Below are 15,831 nucleotides of genomic sequence, written 5' to 3' on the forward strand. Positions count from 1 at the left end.
CAGGAAACACAGAGAACACCACAAAGATACTCCTTGAGAAGAGCAACCCCAAGACCCATAATTGTCAGATTCACCAAGGTTGAAATGAAGGAAAAAATATTAAGGGCAGCCAGAGAGAAAGGTCGGGTTACCCACAAAGGGAACCCATCAGACTAACAGTGGATTTCTCTGCAGAAACCCTACAAGCCAAAAGAGAGTGGGGGCTAATATTCAACATTCTTAAAGAAAGGAATTTTCAACCCAGAATTTCATATCCAGCCAAACTAAGCTTCGTAAGTGAAGGAGAAATAAAATCCTTTACAGACAAACAAATGCTGAGAGATTTTGTCACCACCAGGCCTGCCTTACGAGAGCTCCTGAAGGAAGCACTAACCATGGATAGGAACAACTGGTACCAGCCACTGCAAAAACATGCCAAATTGTAAAGACTATTGATGCTATGAAGAAACTGCATCAATTAACAGGCAAGATAACCAGCTAGCATCATAAAGACGGATCAAATTCACACATAACAATATTAACCTTAAATGTAAATGGGCTGAATACCCCGATTAAAAGACACAGACTGGCAAATTGGATAGAGTCAAGACCCATCAGTGTGCTGTATTTGGGAGACCCATCTCATGTGCAAAGACACATATAGGCTCAAAGTAAGGGATGGAGGAAGATCTACCAAGCAAATGGAAAGCAAAAAAAAAGCAGCGGTTGCAATCCTGGTCTCTGATAAAACAGACTTTAAACCAACAAAGATCAAAAGAGGCAAGGAAGGCCATTACATAATGGTAAAGGGATTCAACAAGAGGAGCTAACTATCCTAAATATATATGCACCCAATACAGGAGCACCCAGATTCATAAAGCAAGTTCTTAGAGACCTACAAAGAGAGTTAGACTCCCCCACAATAATAATGGGAGACTTTAACACCCCACTGTCAATATTAGACAGATCAACGAAACAGGAAATTAACAAGGTTATGCAGGACTTGAACTCAGCTCTGGACCAAGCAGACCAAATAGACATCTACAGAACTCTCCACCCCAAATCAGCAGAATATACATTCTTCTCAGCACCACATTGCACTTATTCTAAAATTGACCACATAATTGGAAGTAAAGCACTTCTCAGCAAATGTAAAAGAACAGAAATCACAACAAACTGTCTCTCAGACCACAGTGCAGTCGAATTAGAACTCAGGATTAAGAATCCTACTTAAAATCGCACAACTACGCGGAAGCTTAACAACCTGCTCCTGAATGATTACTGGGTAAATAACGAAATGAAAGCAGAAATAAAGATGTTCTTTGAAACCAATGAGAACAAACACACAATGTACCAGAATCTTTGGGACACATTTAAAGCAGTGTGTAGAGGGAAATTTATAGCACTAAATGCCTACAAGAGAAAGCAGGAGAGATCTAAAATCGACACCCTAACATCACAATTAAAAGAACTAGAGAAGCAAGATTAAACAAATTTAAAAGCTAGCAGAAGACAAGAAATAACTAAGATCAGAGCAGAACTGAAGGAGATAGAGACACAAAAAACTCTTCAAAAAGTCAGTGAATCCAGGAAGTGGTTTTTGAAAAGATCAACAAAATGGATAGACTGCTTGCAAGACTAATAAAGAAGAAAAGAGAGAAGAATCAAATAGATGCAGTAAAAAATGATAAAGGGGTTATCACCACCGATTCCACAGAAATACAAACTACCATCAGAGAATACTATAAACACCTCTACTCAAGTAAACTAGAACATCTAGAAGAAATGGATAAATTCCTGGACACATAGAGCCTCCCAAAACTAAACCAGCAAGAAGTTGAATCTCTGAATAGGCCAATAACCGGTTCTGAAATTGAGGCAATAATTAATAGCCTACCAACCAAAAAAAAGTCCAGGACCAGACGGATTCACAGCCGAGTTCTGCAAAGAGGAGCTGGCACCATTCCTTCTGAAACTATTCCCATCAATAGAAAAAGAGGGAATCCTCACTAACTCATTTTATGAAGCCAGCATCATCCTGATACCAAAACCTGGTGGAGACACAACAAAAAAAAGATAATTTTAGGCCAATATCCCTGATATGAAAATCCTCATCAATGCGAAAATCCTCAATAAAATACTGGCAAGCCAAATCCAACAGCACATCAAAAAGCTTATCCACCACAGTCAAGTTGGCTTCATCCCTGGGATGCAAGACTGGTTCAACATACGCAAATCAATAAATGTAATCCATCACATAAACAGAACCAGAGACAAAAACCACGATTATCTCAATAGATGCAGAAAAGGCCTTCAACAAAATTCAGCAGCCTTTCATGATAAAAACTCTCAATAAACTAGGTATCAGTGGAATGTATCTCAACATATAAGACCTATTCGTGACAAACCCAGAGCCAATATCATCCTGAATGGGCAAAAATTGGAAGTATTCCCTTTGAAAACTGGCACAAGACAAGGATGCCCTCTGTCACCACTCCTATTCAACGTAGTATTGGAAGTTCTGGCCAGGGCTATCAGGCAAGAGAAAGCAATAAAGGGTATTCAAATAGAAAGAGAGGAAGTCAAATTGTCTCTGTTTGCGGATGACATGATTATATATGTAGAAAACCCCATCATCTCAGCCCAGAATCTCCTTAAGCTGATAAGCAACTCCAGCAAAGTCTCAGGATACCAAATCAATGTACAAAAATCACAAGCATTCCTGTATTCCAATAACAGACAAACAGCCAAATCATGAGTGAACTCACATTCACAATTGCTACTAAGAGAATAAAATACACAGGAATACAACTTACAAGGGATGTGAAGGACCTCTTCAAGGAGAACTACAAACCACTGCTCAAGGAAATAAGAGAGGACACAAACAATGGAAAAATATCCCATGCTCATGGATAGGAAGAATCAATATTGTGAATATGGCCTTACTGCCCAAAGTTATTTATAGATTCAATGCTATCCCCATCAAGCTACCACTGACTTGCTTCACAGAATTGGGAAACACTACTTTAAACTTCATATGGAAGCAGAAAAGAGCCCGCATAGCCAAGACAATCCTGGGCAAGAAGAACAAAGAACAAAGTCAGGAGGCATCATGCTACCTGACTTCAAACTTTACCACAAGGCTACAGTAACCAAAACAGCATGGTACTGGTACCAAACATACATAGACCAATGGAACAGAACGGAGGCCTCAGAAATAACACCACACATCTACCACCATCTGATGTTTGGCAAACCTGACACACACAAGCAATAGGGAACAGATTCCCTATTTAATAAGTGGTGTTGGGAAAACTGGCTAGCCATATGCAGAAAACTGAAACTGGACCTCCTTACATATCTTATACACAAATCAACTCAAGATGGATCGAAGACTTAAACGTAAGACCTAGGGCCATAAAAATCCTAGAAGAAAACCTGGGCAGTACCATTCAGGACATAGGCGTGGGCAAAGACTTCATGTCTAAAACACCAAAAGCAATGGCAACAAAAGCCAAAATTGACAAATGGGATCTAATTAAAGAAATTCTGCACAGCAAAATAAACTATCGTCAGAGTGAATAGGCAACCTACAGAATGGGAGAAAATTTTTGCAATCTATCCATCAGACAAGGGGCTAATATCCAGAATCTATAAAGAACTTAAATAAATTTACAAGAAAAAAGCAAACAACCCTATCAAAAAATGGGCAAAGGGTATGAACAGACACTTTTCAAAAGAAGACATTCACGCAGCCAGCAGACATATGAAAAAACGCCCATTGTCACTGGTCATTAGAGAAATGCAAATCAGAACCCCAATGAGATACCATCTCACACCAGTTAGAATGGCAATCATTAAAAAGTCAGGAAACAACAGATGCTGGAGAAGTTGTGGAAAAGTAAGAACACTTTTACACTGTTGGTGGGAGTGTAAATTAGTTCAACCATTGTGGAAGACAGTGTGGTGATTCCTTGAGGATCTAGAACTAGAAATACCATTTGACCCAGCAATCCCATTACTGGGCATATACGAAGGATTATAAATCATTCTATAAAGACACATATACACATATGTTTAGTGTGGCAGTATTCACAATAGCAAAGACTTGGAACCAACTAAATGTCCATCAGTGATACACTAAGAAAATGTGGCACATATACACCGTGGAATACTATGCAGCCATAAAAATTGGTGAGTTCATGTCTTTTGCAGGGACATGGATGAAGCTGGAAACCATCATTCTCAGCAAACTGTCACAAGATCAGAAAACCAAACAACACATGTTCTCATAAGTGGCAGCTGAACAATGAGAACACATGGACATAGGGAGGGGAACATCACACACCAGGGCCTGTTGAGGGTGGGGGTCTAGGGGAAGGATAACATTAGGAGAAATATCTAATGTAGATGACGGGTTAATAGGTTCAGCAAACCACCATGGCATGTGTATACCTATGTAACAAAACTGCACATTCTGCACATGTAACCCAGAACTTAAAGTATAATAATAATAATAATAATAATAATAATAATAATAAAAGGGGCTTCTTGTAACCTTTTCCTTGATAGCCTAGGTTCCCCCATCCTAGTACTGTCTGCAAGACACATGCAAGTTTTCCACCAACAGGAGTTCTGGGGTTGGTTTCAGGGTGTCACTGTACCACCTCAGATCATCAGGCATTAGATTCTCACAAGGAACGTGCAACCTAGATCCCTCACATGCCCAGTTCACAATAGGGTTTGCGCTCCTATGAGAATCTAATGCCACAGACGCAAACAAGTACAGCTAGCTCTTGTTTGAACCTGGGTTACTTTAAAATAAGAACTCTAATTCTAGCCTGAAGCTCCTCTATCCAAACATGTTTTGGAGATACCTCCTCTAAATTTGTTAGTGACTGTTAGTGTCCATCTGGGTCTAGTCAGGAGAGAGAAACCACAGAGCAGTTTGAACAAAGAAAATTTAATATAAAGAGTTAACTACAACAGGAGATTAGAGTAATGAGGGATTGATTGGCCAGTAAGAAGTAAAGAAAACTCTGAAAAATACAGGAATAGATATATGGAGCATCTGCTGCCCCAGAGCTGACTTACTAGGACACACCCATGGCTCACTGCGTGGCAGAAAAGCCACATTGTGGGACTTGCTGGAAATCTGTCTTCTAAGGCACCAGTCCATGTCCTTAGGACTGGGCCACACAGAGGGATGTATGTGATCGAGCTTTCCCGCCTGAGCTCCTGTCAGATCAGCGGTGGCATTAGATTCTCATAGGAGCGTGAACCCTATTGTGAACTGGGCACGTGAGGGATCTAGGTTGCACATTCCTTTTGAGAAGCTAATGCCTGATGATTTGAGATGGAACAGTTTCACCCTGAAACTATCCCCACAACTCCCATCTGTGGAAAAATTGTCTTCCATGAAAGCAGTCCCTGGTGCCAGAAAGGTTGGGGACTGCTGCTGTAAGATGCCCGAGAAAGCTATTCATGGGAAGGTGCTTGAAGGAGGCTCTGGGGAAAACTTCAGGGTGTGGTTGCAGCTGTGCACTGTGGGAGCCTGGTGCTGGGAGAGAAGACTGCCTGGCAGGAGGCAGGTCTCTTCACCAGAACCAGCAAGCAAAACTCTCACTTCCTGCAGTGTCTCTCCAGTGCCTTTAACTGAAGCTTAGCATCATGCCATTTGACAAAGGAAAATGATTTAAAAGGATCAGATCCATTTTTCCAAAGCAAGCAAAAAGGTGAATTTGGAGCTGGGAAGCTATATATGTTGATAATCAGTTCAGTGACTGAGAAATACAAATAGTCATGACATCCTAAGTAAAGACATGTCTGCTACCAAAAAGATTATATGATGCATTTCAAAGCCAGATACTCCGGTATTTTGTTCTTACCACTTACACTGTTTTCTCTCTTGATGGAGAATTGACTCAGATTCTTTCCTTCACTTTTAATAAAAGCATTAGGCAAATAGATACACCTAGAGGACAGCCAGTGGCAATGAAGTACCTTTTGAGTAAAATCATTAGTTCACTAGAAACTGTATGGGCAGGAATAGTAGATAGCAAATACAGGGAGGAAATAAAGTTGTCTAAATATCCTCTGTATACTGTCATACACATTACATATTCTGTGTTAAAGACCTACAAGGGCCTTCTGTCACCAGAATGGACTGGCTTCCTTCTGCTGGTACATAGCTGTCATCCCAGGATCATCCTTCACCATTACTCTGCATTCCTTTCACTTCCTTCCTGTTTGGATTGCATCTTGTTAATATCCAGAATGTTCCACTTTCTTGATATATTCCTTTGTTTTGTTGGGGCACATTTTCTAATACCATCCCGAGAAAGGCTGCATGGGAAGTAAATTGTTTTGTGACTTCATATAGCTGAAAATGTCTTTGTTCCCTCCTGCCACTTGATTGATAGTTTGGCTGGTTATAAAAATCTAGGTCTGAAATAATTTTTTTTCAGAATTTTAAAGTAATTTATTTTTTGTTATTTAACTTCCATTTACAAGTATGAAGCCATTCTGATTCTTTATCCTTTCCATATAGCCAATTTTTCTTTCTGAAAGCTTGTAAGACTTTTTTCTTTATTTCCAGTGTCCTGAATTATGATGATGATGTGCTCTGGAGTGGGTGTGTTTTCATCTGTTGTTGAGAGTACTTCCTTAGTAGTCTTATCTTTTTTGGTGGATGACATTCCTTTTTTTCAGATGTTGAATCTTCTGGACTGATCTTCCAGCTTTCTTAACTTACCTCTCCTATTTTCTTTTTTTAAAAACTATTTAATAAATTTTTTAAAAATAGAGATGAGGTCTTGCTGTGTTGTCCAGTCTGGTCTCGAACACCTGGGCTCAAGCAGTCCTTCCAAAGCGCTGGGGTTATAGGTGTAAGCCATGTGCTCAGCCATCTCTTGTATTTTCTGCCTTTGTCTTTTTGCTCTTTTCTAGGAGATTTCCTCAACTTTTTATCTTGACCCTACATTAAAAGAAAAAACAAACTTTTTTTTGCAATTATTAACATGTTTTGCTGGCTTATGAATATTCCTTTTTATATCATCCTACTCTTGTTTTATGTACACAATATCCTGTCTTTTCCCTCTGGGAAGATTAAGATGAATTTTTCTTTTTTCCTTGAACTTTTCATTTTAGCACAATCCTTACTTCCTTTAAGTTACTTTTTTTCTTATCAGTTTTGGTCCTGTCTTTTATCTTTGTTAAATATCTAGTGAGTCCTGTTTGCTCGATTTTAATAGCAGCGCTCTAAAACAGTTTCTTAACCCATGTGCCAAGAAAATATGTTGCAAGTGTGTGAAGATACTGATGGCGTCAGTCTTCAGAGTAGCTGAGCAGCATATCCAGAGGCTGAGCCTACAGGCCGCCTCTATTTAGCCCAGAGTAATATGTTTTCTGTGTGTAATGTGACATGAGAAAGTTTTAGAAGTACCAGAGTCCTATAGGTAAGACTTGTTGAACACAGGTTTCGCTGTTGTGTGATCAAACTGGGTCATTTTCTTAGGGCAGATTGATGTTCATGCCCTTGGGTCTGTACCCTTGGGCAGATCAAGTCCTCCAGAAGTCTCTGTCTCTTGCTTGGAAGATAAGTTCTGGCTTTCAGTATTTTAGGAGCAGAGTTGGGAGAAGAAGACTAATGGTCCAGCATTCAGTATGTAAACATTCTGTTAACTCTCAGTTACAATACACCTACCCTCAAATGTGCCTGGTGCTCCGCTGTCCAGAGACCCTCAGTTGTGTATTATTCAAAATATAAGTCATTTGTTTTCCACTGGAGCTAGGGAGAGTCTTACTAAGCTCTGAAGGGAAGAAGTGTATACACATGGAGGGAGAATCCAGAAATTCAGCTATTTCCTAAGACTTTGTTAATAGTTCTCTTTTTAGCTTATCTTTTACCCCCTGCCCCACCCCAACCCCGTCGTCACCTACCCTGTATTACCAGTTCCTGGAGCCTTTGGGAGTCTTCAGTCCAATTTAGATTGAATCTCAGCTTTGCTTACTGCTAAATTAGGATTAAGCTTCCTCAGATACTCCAAGTCAGTTACCCTTGTCTGTTTTCTAGCATATGAAATTTCAGTCACCGGGTGCGGTGGCTCATTCCTGTAATCGCAGCACTTTGGGAGGCTGAGGTAGGCAGATCAGTTTAGGAGTTCAAAACTAGCCCGGGCAAGATGACGAACCCCTGTCTCTACAAAAAGTACAAAAATTAGTTGGATGTGGTGGTGGGTGCCTGTCGTCCCAGCTACTTGGGGGGCTGAGGCAGGAGAATCACTTGTACCTGGGAAGAGGAGGTTGCAGTGAGCCATGATCGCGCCACTGCACTCCAGACTGGGTGACAGAGTGAGACCCTGTCTCAAAAACAAAAACAAAAATGAAATTTTGTTAATGTTATTTCCTGTTCTCTTTGTATTCAGTCTACCAAAAGTCTGATTCTTTATTGACTTTATTATAGAAGTCTGAATGCAAATAATGAATTTAAATATTTGTTTCTAAGAAGTTCTCCCTGTAACTCACTATTTGGATTACCAGTATTTGAAGGTGTACTTTTCTTTTCTTAGAAAACATGGTTATTAGGTAGCAGGTAACACAGTGTCAATCCTGAGATTTAACAGAGTTATAATTCATGCCAACAGCATGTTTCAAAGCTATTTTTAAATTTCACTTAAATTTTTTTAAAAAACCTCAAATTTTCTTAGTAAAATATCTGGGTATAAGTTCTTAAAACACAAAAAGCATTGACTGAAAAATTGTTCTTCAAATTCTGTATCACTTTGTTTAAGAAGTCTTTTTTTCACTTTGGGAGGCCGAGGCGGGCGGATCACGAGGTCAGGAGATCGAGACCATCTCGGCTAACACGGTGAAACCCCATCTCTACTAAAAATACAAAAGATTAGCCGGGCGTGGTGGTGGGCGCCTGTAGTCCCAGCTACTGGGGAGGCTGAGGCAGGAGAATGGCGTGAACCCAGGAGGCGGAGCTTGTAGTGAGCCGAGATTGCACCACTGCACTCCAGCCTGGGCAACAGAGTGAGGCTCCGTCTCAAAAAAAAAAAAAAAAAAGAAGTCTTTTTTTAAGTTTTTTAAAAGGCTCTTTTTTAAAAAGTTTTTTAAAAGGCACCTTTTAAAAAGTTCATCTGTTGAACGATTAGTATCACAAATACATAAAGAACTCCTCCACCTCAATATGTGAAGGACAGTTAGTAAAAAATGAACAGGAGAGACATGAACGAATGTTTTGCGAAAGGGGAAACATGTGGCCACAAACATACAAAGAGATGTTCAGCACGTGGCTAGTAAGAGAGTGCAGATGACAACCACAGTGAGATACCATATTTCACTTATTCAGTTGACAAAACTTAAGAAGTGTGACAGACTCAAATGTTGTGGAGTTTATGAATCAACAGATGCTCTTACACATGCATAGTATATGAGGCTGTAAACTGCGCCACCTACTACGGAGAATAAGTTAGCATAATTCTACTCCCCGGAGTAGACCCAAGGGACATTTTTTTGTTGTTGTTGTTGAGGCAGAATCTTGCTCTGTCACCTAGGCTGGAGTGCAGCGGCGTTATCTCAGCTTACTGCAACCTCTACTCCCAGGTTCAAGCTATCCTCGTGCCTCAGCCTCCTGAGTAGCTGGGATTACAGGTGTGCGCCACCACTGCTCCCAGTCGATTTTTGCATTTTTAGTAGAGATGGGGTTTCACCATGTTGGCCAGGCTGGCCTCGATCTCCTGGCCTCAAGTGATCCCCCCACCTCAGCCTCCCAAAGTGCTGGGATTACAGGCGTGAGCCACTGCACCCAGCCGACAAAGTATTTATCATAGTACAAAAGAGTCATATGCAGTAATAGTCGAAGCATCACGGTTCACAGTATCAAAAACCTGGAGACAACCCCAGATGCCCATTAACTGGAAAGTGGAGTATTGCACAGCAGAAAGAACAGAAGAACCAGTGTGATATGCACACCTCTGTAAACTTTAAGTCATCTTTATAAAACAACAATAAAAAATGGATGATTAATAAATTATAAAGCACCTTAAAATTTAAAATATCTATTTCATGGATGCAGTAATAAAGCAAGGAAAAATTGAGCGTAGGATTTAGGATAATGGTTACTTCTGATGGTGGAAGCAGAGGAGCGGATTGGTGGGGAAGACCATCTGGTTAGAAGCGGGCTATTGACAAGGTGTTAGCTTTTGTTTTGGATGGCAGATTTGTGGAGTCCTTGTTACATTATTGAAGATTAATTAGGTAATTCAGTCCATTAGAAAATAAGCCTAAAGAGACTGAGATTTCCAAGGTGGAAATACAGATTCATGGTCATGTGGATCTTAGTTCTTTGCTCATCTGTTTTGTTTTTGTTTTTTAAGAAGTAGCATTTGGGATCCTGGGACCAATGTTTTGTAGTTGAAAGTTATAAAAATACATAGACCTAAAGTTAACGAACTAAATTTTCTAGGTGGGGATGCATGTACTGATAAGTATCTTATACGTTATAGAGTATTGAGTACATAAATATTTATAGCTATTTCTGTTCTTTCATAGAAATTTTACATTTTTTTCCCTTTCTTAGGACAAAGTTAAACTATAATCCTCCAAAAGATGATGGATCAACTTATAAGATTGAACTTGAAGGGATATCGGTAATGGTTATGAGAGAGATCCTGGATTACATCTTCAGTGGGCAGGTATGATGAGAAACAAAGGAAGGAAGACCTAAGTAGAGGCTTCTCAAGCTCAGGGTGAGGGTCTCCTTTCATCCATTATTTGACAAAGTAGCACTGTCATCTTCATCTTCTGTCACTGTGTGCATTGACTGACATCTCCTACTGGTAATGGCATCCCACATGTGTTCTTCCATGGCTCTGCTCCTAGAGAAGCGGATGAAGTAAGATCTTAGACCCAAGTCCCAGTGTGTTGCTACCATTCTGAGCTCCACCTTCTCATATGAGATATTAAAGAACATGGGATGCTGCCCTGACTGCTGTCTTTTTGGTTTTTGCTTTGGAATCCCAAATCCAATCTTGCTTTGTATCCACACGACTGGGGATACAAAACTTGTTTTGTCTCCATAGCATGGAAATAGGAACTTCCTGGGGCATTGTGGATTATTTGGTAGAGACAGAGAGTTCCTTGTAGATCGTTCCCAGAGAAAGAGGACTGACAGAAACGACAAGCAGCTTATTCACGATGCCCTGGTCCTGTTGCCTCAGTAGTACCCACATCCCTGCCCCACCCTCATTCTCTCTTCCTGATGTCCCTTTCCTCTCCATGTCCACTTAAACTTCTGGAGGCTTTGTGATTCCCAGGGAGGAAAATGATAAGCGATCAGACTTCTTTCTTTTCCTTTGCCCTCCTCCGACTACCCATTCCCCATGATGTGATTTCAAGCATAGCATGAGGACTCAAGAAAAATCTTCCATGTGAATCAGGGCTAGTTATTTTTTTTGTTTTTTGGTTTTTGGTGTTTTTTTTAACCGAAGGAAGAGGTCAGTGCATCTTACCTTTGCTGTGTGAGAATGCATTTCATCTTTATTCTTTCTGAGATCTTGTGCCCTACTCTCTCCTTTATTCCTTCTTCATCCCTCTTGTTTTCCTTTCTGTAGGGGCTGTTTCTCCTACATATTTTCTAAGTATTCTGAATGTATTGCTTTCTTTGTCTAAATATATTCATTCTGTCCAGAGTTAAACGCAGTGATTCTCATCCTTTTTGAAGCTTTTGGTTTGATTTCATGCTTTCTCTCTTCTCTCAACATTAGGGGGTGGGTATGTACATGGATGATTGTTAAAAGTAAATGAATTTAAGTTAATTTGGGGACAGCCCGGAGATACTCTATAGCATCACAAAACCAGGCCTAAGACCAACCTCTGGTCCAACTTGTAAAGTCAGTCCAGCAGCAGTTATTAGTGTAACGAGTTATAAGCCAGTAAGAGCCTTTTCATGTTCAGGCTTGGATTTGAAATTTGAAACCTTATTTACGGATTGACTTCTGTGATTCGTTTCCAATTTAAATTTAAAATGATAGTTGCAATGTAAGTTATAACAAACTCCTGAATTGGCAGTTTTGTTTTATTGAAATGCAATTCAGTGTTTTTTTCACGTGCCTATATTTGAAGAGTCTACAGCTGCCTGCTGTCTTGTGGCTAAATGTAATGTCATATAAATGGAACATTTTCCCCTACTTGTGGCTTACTCAACATACTACTTTCCACATTTTTGTTGTTCAGTTTCTAAGACGATTGGCAACTATAGTTTTTAAGAAATCTGTGGTACAAAAAGTGTAAAATATAAAAATGTTTCTTGCTGTACTCTTCATGAAGTCTCCCTTGCATTTGCGAATGTAGGTGAAGTGCCCATGCTTTGGGGTCGTCCACTTAGGACTGTGGCAGTATTTTGGAGAACTGTTTCTTTCCTGATGCTTTGGAACACTGTGAAGTGGGTGGACAAAGAAGCATTCGTCAGAAAATTGAAAAAATTAAGGAAAAGTAGATGTTCATAATGAGAAGAAAAAAAACTAAAAACACCCTTGTATTAGGGATTCATTCCAAAAAGTAGTTTTGAGGCCTAAATGTATCTGTCTGTGAACCAAATTGCACTGCGTACAGTGTTTTGGGATGTGGAATGAGGCTTCTGAAACACTGTAAACCCTTCTCCCTTCAAGGGATTAGCATTCAGGTTAGCATGCCATTTAGCAGAAGGGTGAACTTCATAGGTTGGAAGGCAAGATTTTCATCAGTTCTGATGCTGGTACTTAATCATGTTGAGTTTACCGTAGAATGTAGAACTTTCCATTTCCCAAGCATTTGAGTCATTAAGGTTTTTCTCTGAATTACAGAAGTGAGCAACATGGATGGTTTACCCTAGAAGGGTTATTGGTGGTTGACATTGGTACAGCAAGGGCAGAGCTGGGAAAAGTTAACCAAGCACACATTTGCTTGTGTTGGTGCCTTCCAACTGTTGGGCTAAAAAAAAAAATGCTGGGTTAAACCGTATGAAATTGCCAATATTCGATTATCTTTGATCTAAAATAAATGGAAATTTCATGTGGCCCAAACTAATAGATGAGTGGTTTGGGTTTTAAATGTACACATTCAAATATAAGATAATTATGCTACTTTTTTAGATCAGGCTAAATGAAGATACAATCCAAGATGTTGTTCAGGCAGCAGACCTGCTACTACTGACAGACCTTAAAACCCTGTGCTGTGAGTTTTTGGAAGGCTGCATTGCTGCTGAGAACTGTATCGGTATCCGTGACTTTGCACTACATTACTGCCTCCATCACGTTCATTACCTTGCCACAGAATACCTGGAGACTCATTTCCGAGATGTCAGCAGCACGGAAGAATTCTTAGAACTGAGTCCTCAAAAGCTTAAAGAAGTGATTTCTCTTGAGAAGTTAAACGTTGGCAATGAAAGATACGTCTTTGAAGCAGTAATTCGATGGATAGCACATGATACAGAAATAAGAAAGGTACCTGTCATTTATAACATGGTCAAATTTGCCTTTTTATTTCTTTTTAATTCAGTTATAGTTGTTTTATTTTTCTTCTTCAACGTGAAAGACTTACAAAGCAGCAATCTAAAAGATACCTGTAAAACATGTTTTCCTATATCATGAAAGCAGTTGGTTTTTGAGACCAGTCTGCAAAAGCCCATGCCACACAATAGATCAGTGAAAATATTAACCCTTGTAAGGAGTGTAATATCCTTTGCATGTTGTTTTTAATGGGAAAATGCATTTCAAGCTCAAGCTGGAGATTATAGAATTGCAGTATCCCCACCCTGGCTCTCAGCTTCCTGACCTACTACATCACTAGGCTAACCTCTGCCAGGCCTCAGGTTCCTGCAGCAGGCAGGGGGGTGGCACGTGGAGCGCTGGCAGGGGTGGAGGGGCATGGGCCTGAGGAGCTTCAGGTGTGATTGACACCACGTGGGAGAAAGCAGGCAAGCTCTGGAGTTTGTGTGGCAGTGCAGTTTCAAGAGGGAAGGTTCTGGGAGTGACAGCCTGGAAAGAGGGTCTTAAAGAATATCAGCCGCTAGATCCAAATTGTGAATACCTTGGAGGAAGAAGCAAAATCACAGGACTTGAGGGTTTTGGGGGGCAGAGAGTCTCAGTCTGTCTCCCAGGCTGAAGTGCAACAGCCAGAGTGGCACAATCATAGCTCACTGCAGTCCCAACCTTCCTGGCAGAAGTGATCTTCCCACCTCAGCCTCCGAGTAGCTAGGACCATAGGTGTGTGCCACCATGCCTAGCTAATTGTTTGATATTTGTAGAGACAGGGTCTCGCTGTGTTGCCCAGGCTGGTCTCAAACTCCTGTGCTCAAGCAATCCTCCCACTCCAGCTTCCCGAAGTGCTGGTATTACAAGTGTGAGCCTCCATGCCCAGCCAGGACGTTAAGTCTGATTATTATAATTAAGACAGTAGCTCCAATTACTGTTTTCAAAATAAGAAATATATTAGGTGTTAGAAAATGGATCTCAAAATGTATATTGTACTGTTAATTGTTCTTGTAAGTTAAAACTCGACTATTAAGTTTTGATGATGATTAACATAATTTTTTGAATTCTGTAAGCCTGGAAGTATGTATATTTAGAAACCATATTTGTAGTATTAGTATTCATTAGGACAGGTAAGGACAGGTAGTGTTCTGTTCTCCATGTGAGTTGGGGAAATTGGTAAAGGAGGTAGAAAAATTAGAAAAATTTCCAATGTGCTCCTACTCACCAAGATCACAGTGGGACATGGTGCTCCTCGCCAGCTTCCGTCCTGCCCTCTTCTTGCCTTAAAGCAAGGGACATGCTTAAGGTTGGCTGGTTGCTGGGGAAATGAGGCAGTTCTTTGTCCTTTGGTCAGTTTAAACTTCATGCTGTAAAGACAGTTGATTTTTAAAACTCACAGTTTTATTTTACATTTGTAAAGTACTTTAGTCGGTTGGTTCAAATTTAGTGATTGAGCAGTAAAAGGATATAATTCATATTAGTCGTGTTAGATATTTTTGAATAGTAATTACTGCAGAAATGATTATATAGTACTCAGGATTTTTTTTTAATTTGGCTTTTGTATATTTTTCTTGTAATATTAATGTTGATATGTTATCTAAGTTTACCATATTGTATTGAGCTATTACTGTATATAATATTTGTATAAACATGATTTAACTCATGGCACATCCAAATGTGTGAAAGAAAGCAAATTATAGCTGGTATTTTCCCTCTCTTTTCCTATTGAAATGGGACTTCTTTAAGGTGTAAATGAAGCTGCTTGAAACTTTACAGTGATACCTCACACTGATGATTTTTAAAAATTAAACTTTTACTTATCAAGACTCTGGGCAGTAGACAGTCAGGGCCAGGAGAAGATGTTCAAGCAGGACCGATGTGTCTCACTTGCCTGGTAATAACCTGAGTGTTAACCGTTTGTTTTCCATGAGGTGGAAAATGTAGATTCTAAAAATGATGCGTTGCATTTTCCATTGTTTTCACCCCATCTTTCTTCCCTCTTCTGCAGGTCCACATGAAGGATGTTATGTCAGCTCTGTGGGTTTCAGGGTTGGACTCCAGTTATTTACGGGAACAGATGCTGAATGAACCATTAGTACGAGAAATTGTCAAAGAGTGTAGCAATATACCGCTCAGCCAGCCACAGCAAGGAGAGGCGATGCTGGCCAACTTCAAACCCCGGGGCTACTCCGAGTGCATCGTGACTGTTGGTGGAGAAGAGAGGGTGTAAGTATGAGGTGGGAGTTGTTTGAAAAGTGGTATATGGGAAGAGGTAGTTCCATGTAAACAAGAATTCATAATGTTTTTCAGTATCTAAAGCATAATTACATTCAGT

The 15,831-nt window shown here is 40.1% G+C and overlaps 1 protein-coding gene across 2 annotated transcripts in view; it reads left to right on the forward strand.

The window, feature by feature from the left end:
- The window catches only part of GAN (gigaxonin), a 75,070-nt gene that overhangs the window by 26,356 nt on the left and 32,883 nt on the right, over nt 1-15,831 (forward strand). For both annotated transcript variants that reach the window (XM_007994178.3, XM_073015597.1), the window contains exons 2-4: nt 10,565-10,679; nt 13,116-13,466; nt 15,505-15,722. In XM_007994178.3, the coding sequence (XP_007992369.1) occupies nt 10,565-10,679; nt 13,116-13,466; nt 15,505-15,722 (684 nt within the window). The remainder of the gene's footprint in view (nt 1-10,564; nt 10,680-13,115; nt 13,467-15,504; nt 15,723-15,831) is intronic.

This window comes from Chlorocebus sabaeus, chromosome 5 (assembly GCF_047675955.1).
Source record: "Chlorocebus sabaeus isolate Y175 chromosome 5, mChlSab1.0.hap1, whole genome shotgun sequence".
Classification (NCBI taxonomy): Eukaryota; Metazoa; Chordata; class Mammalia; order Primates; family Cercopithecidae; genus Chlorocebus; species Chlorocebus sabaeus.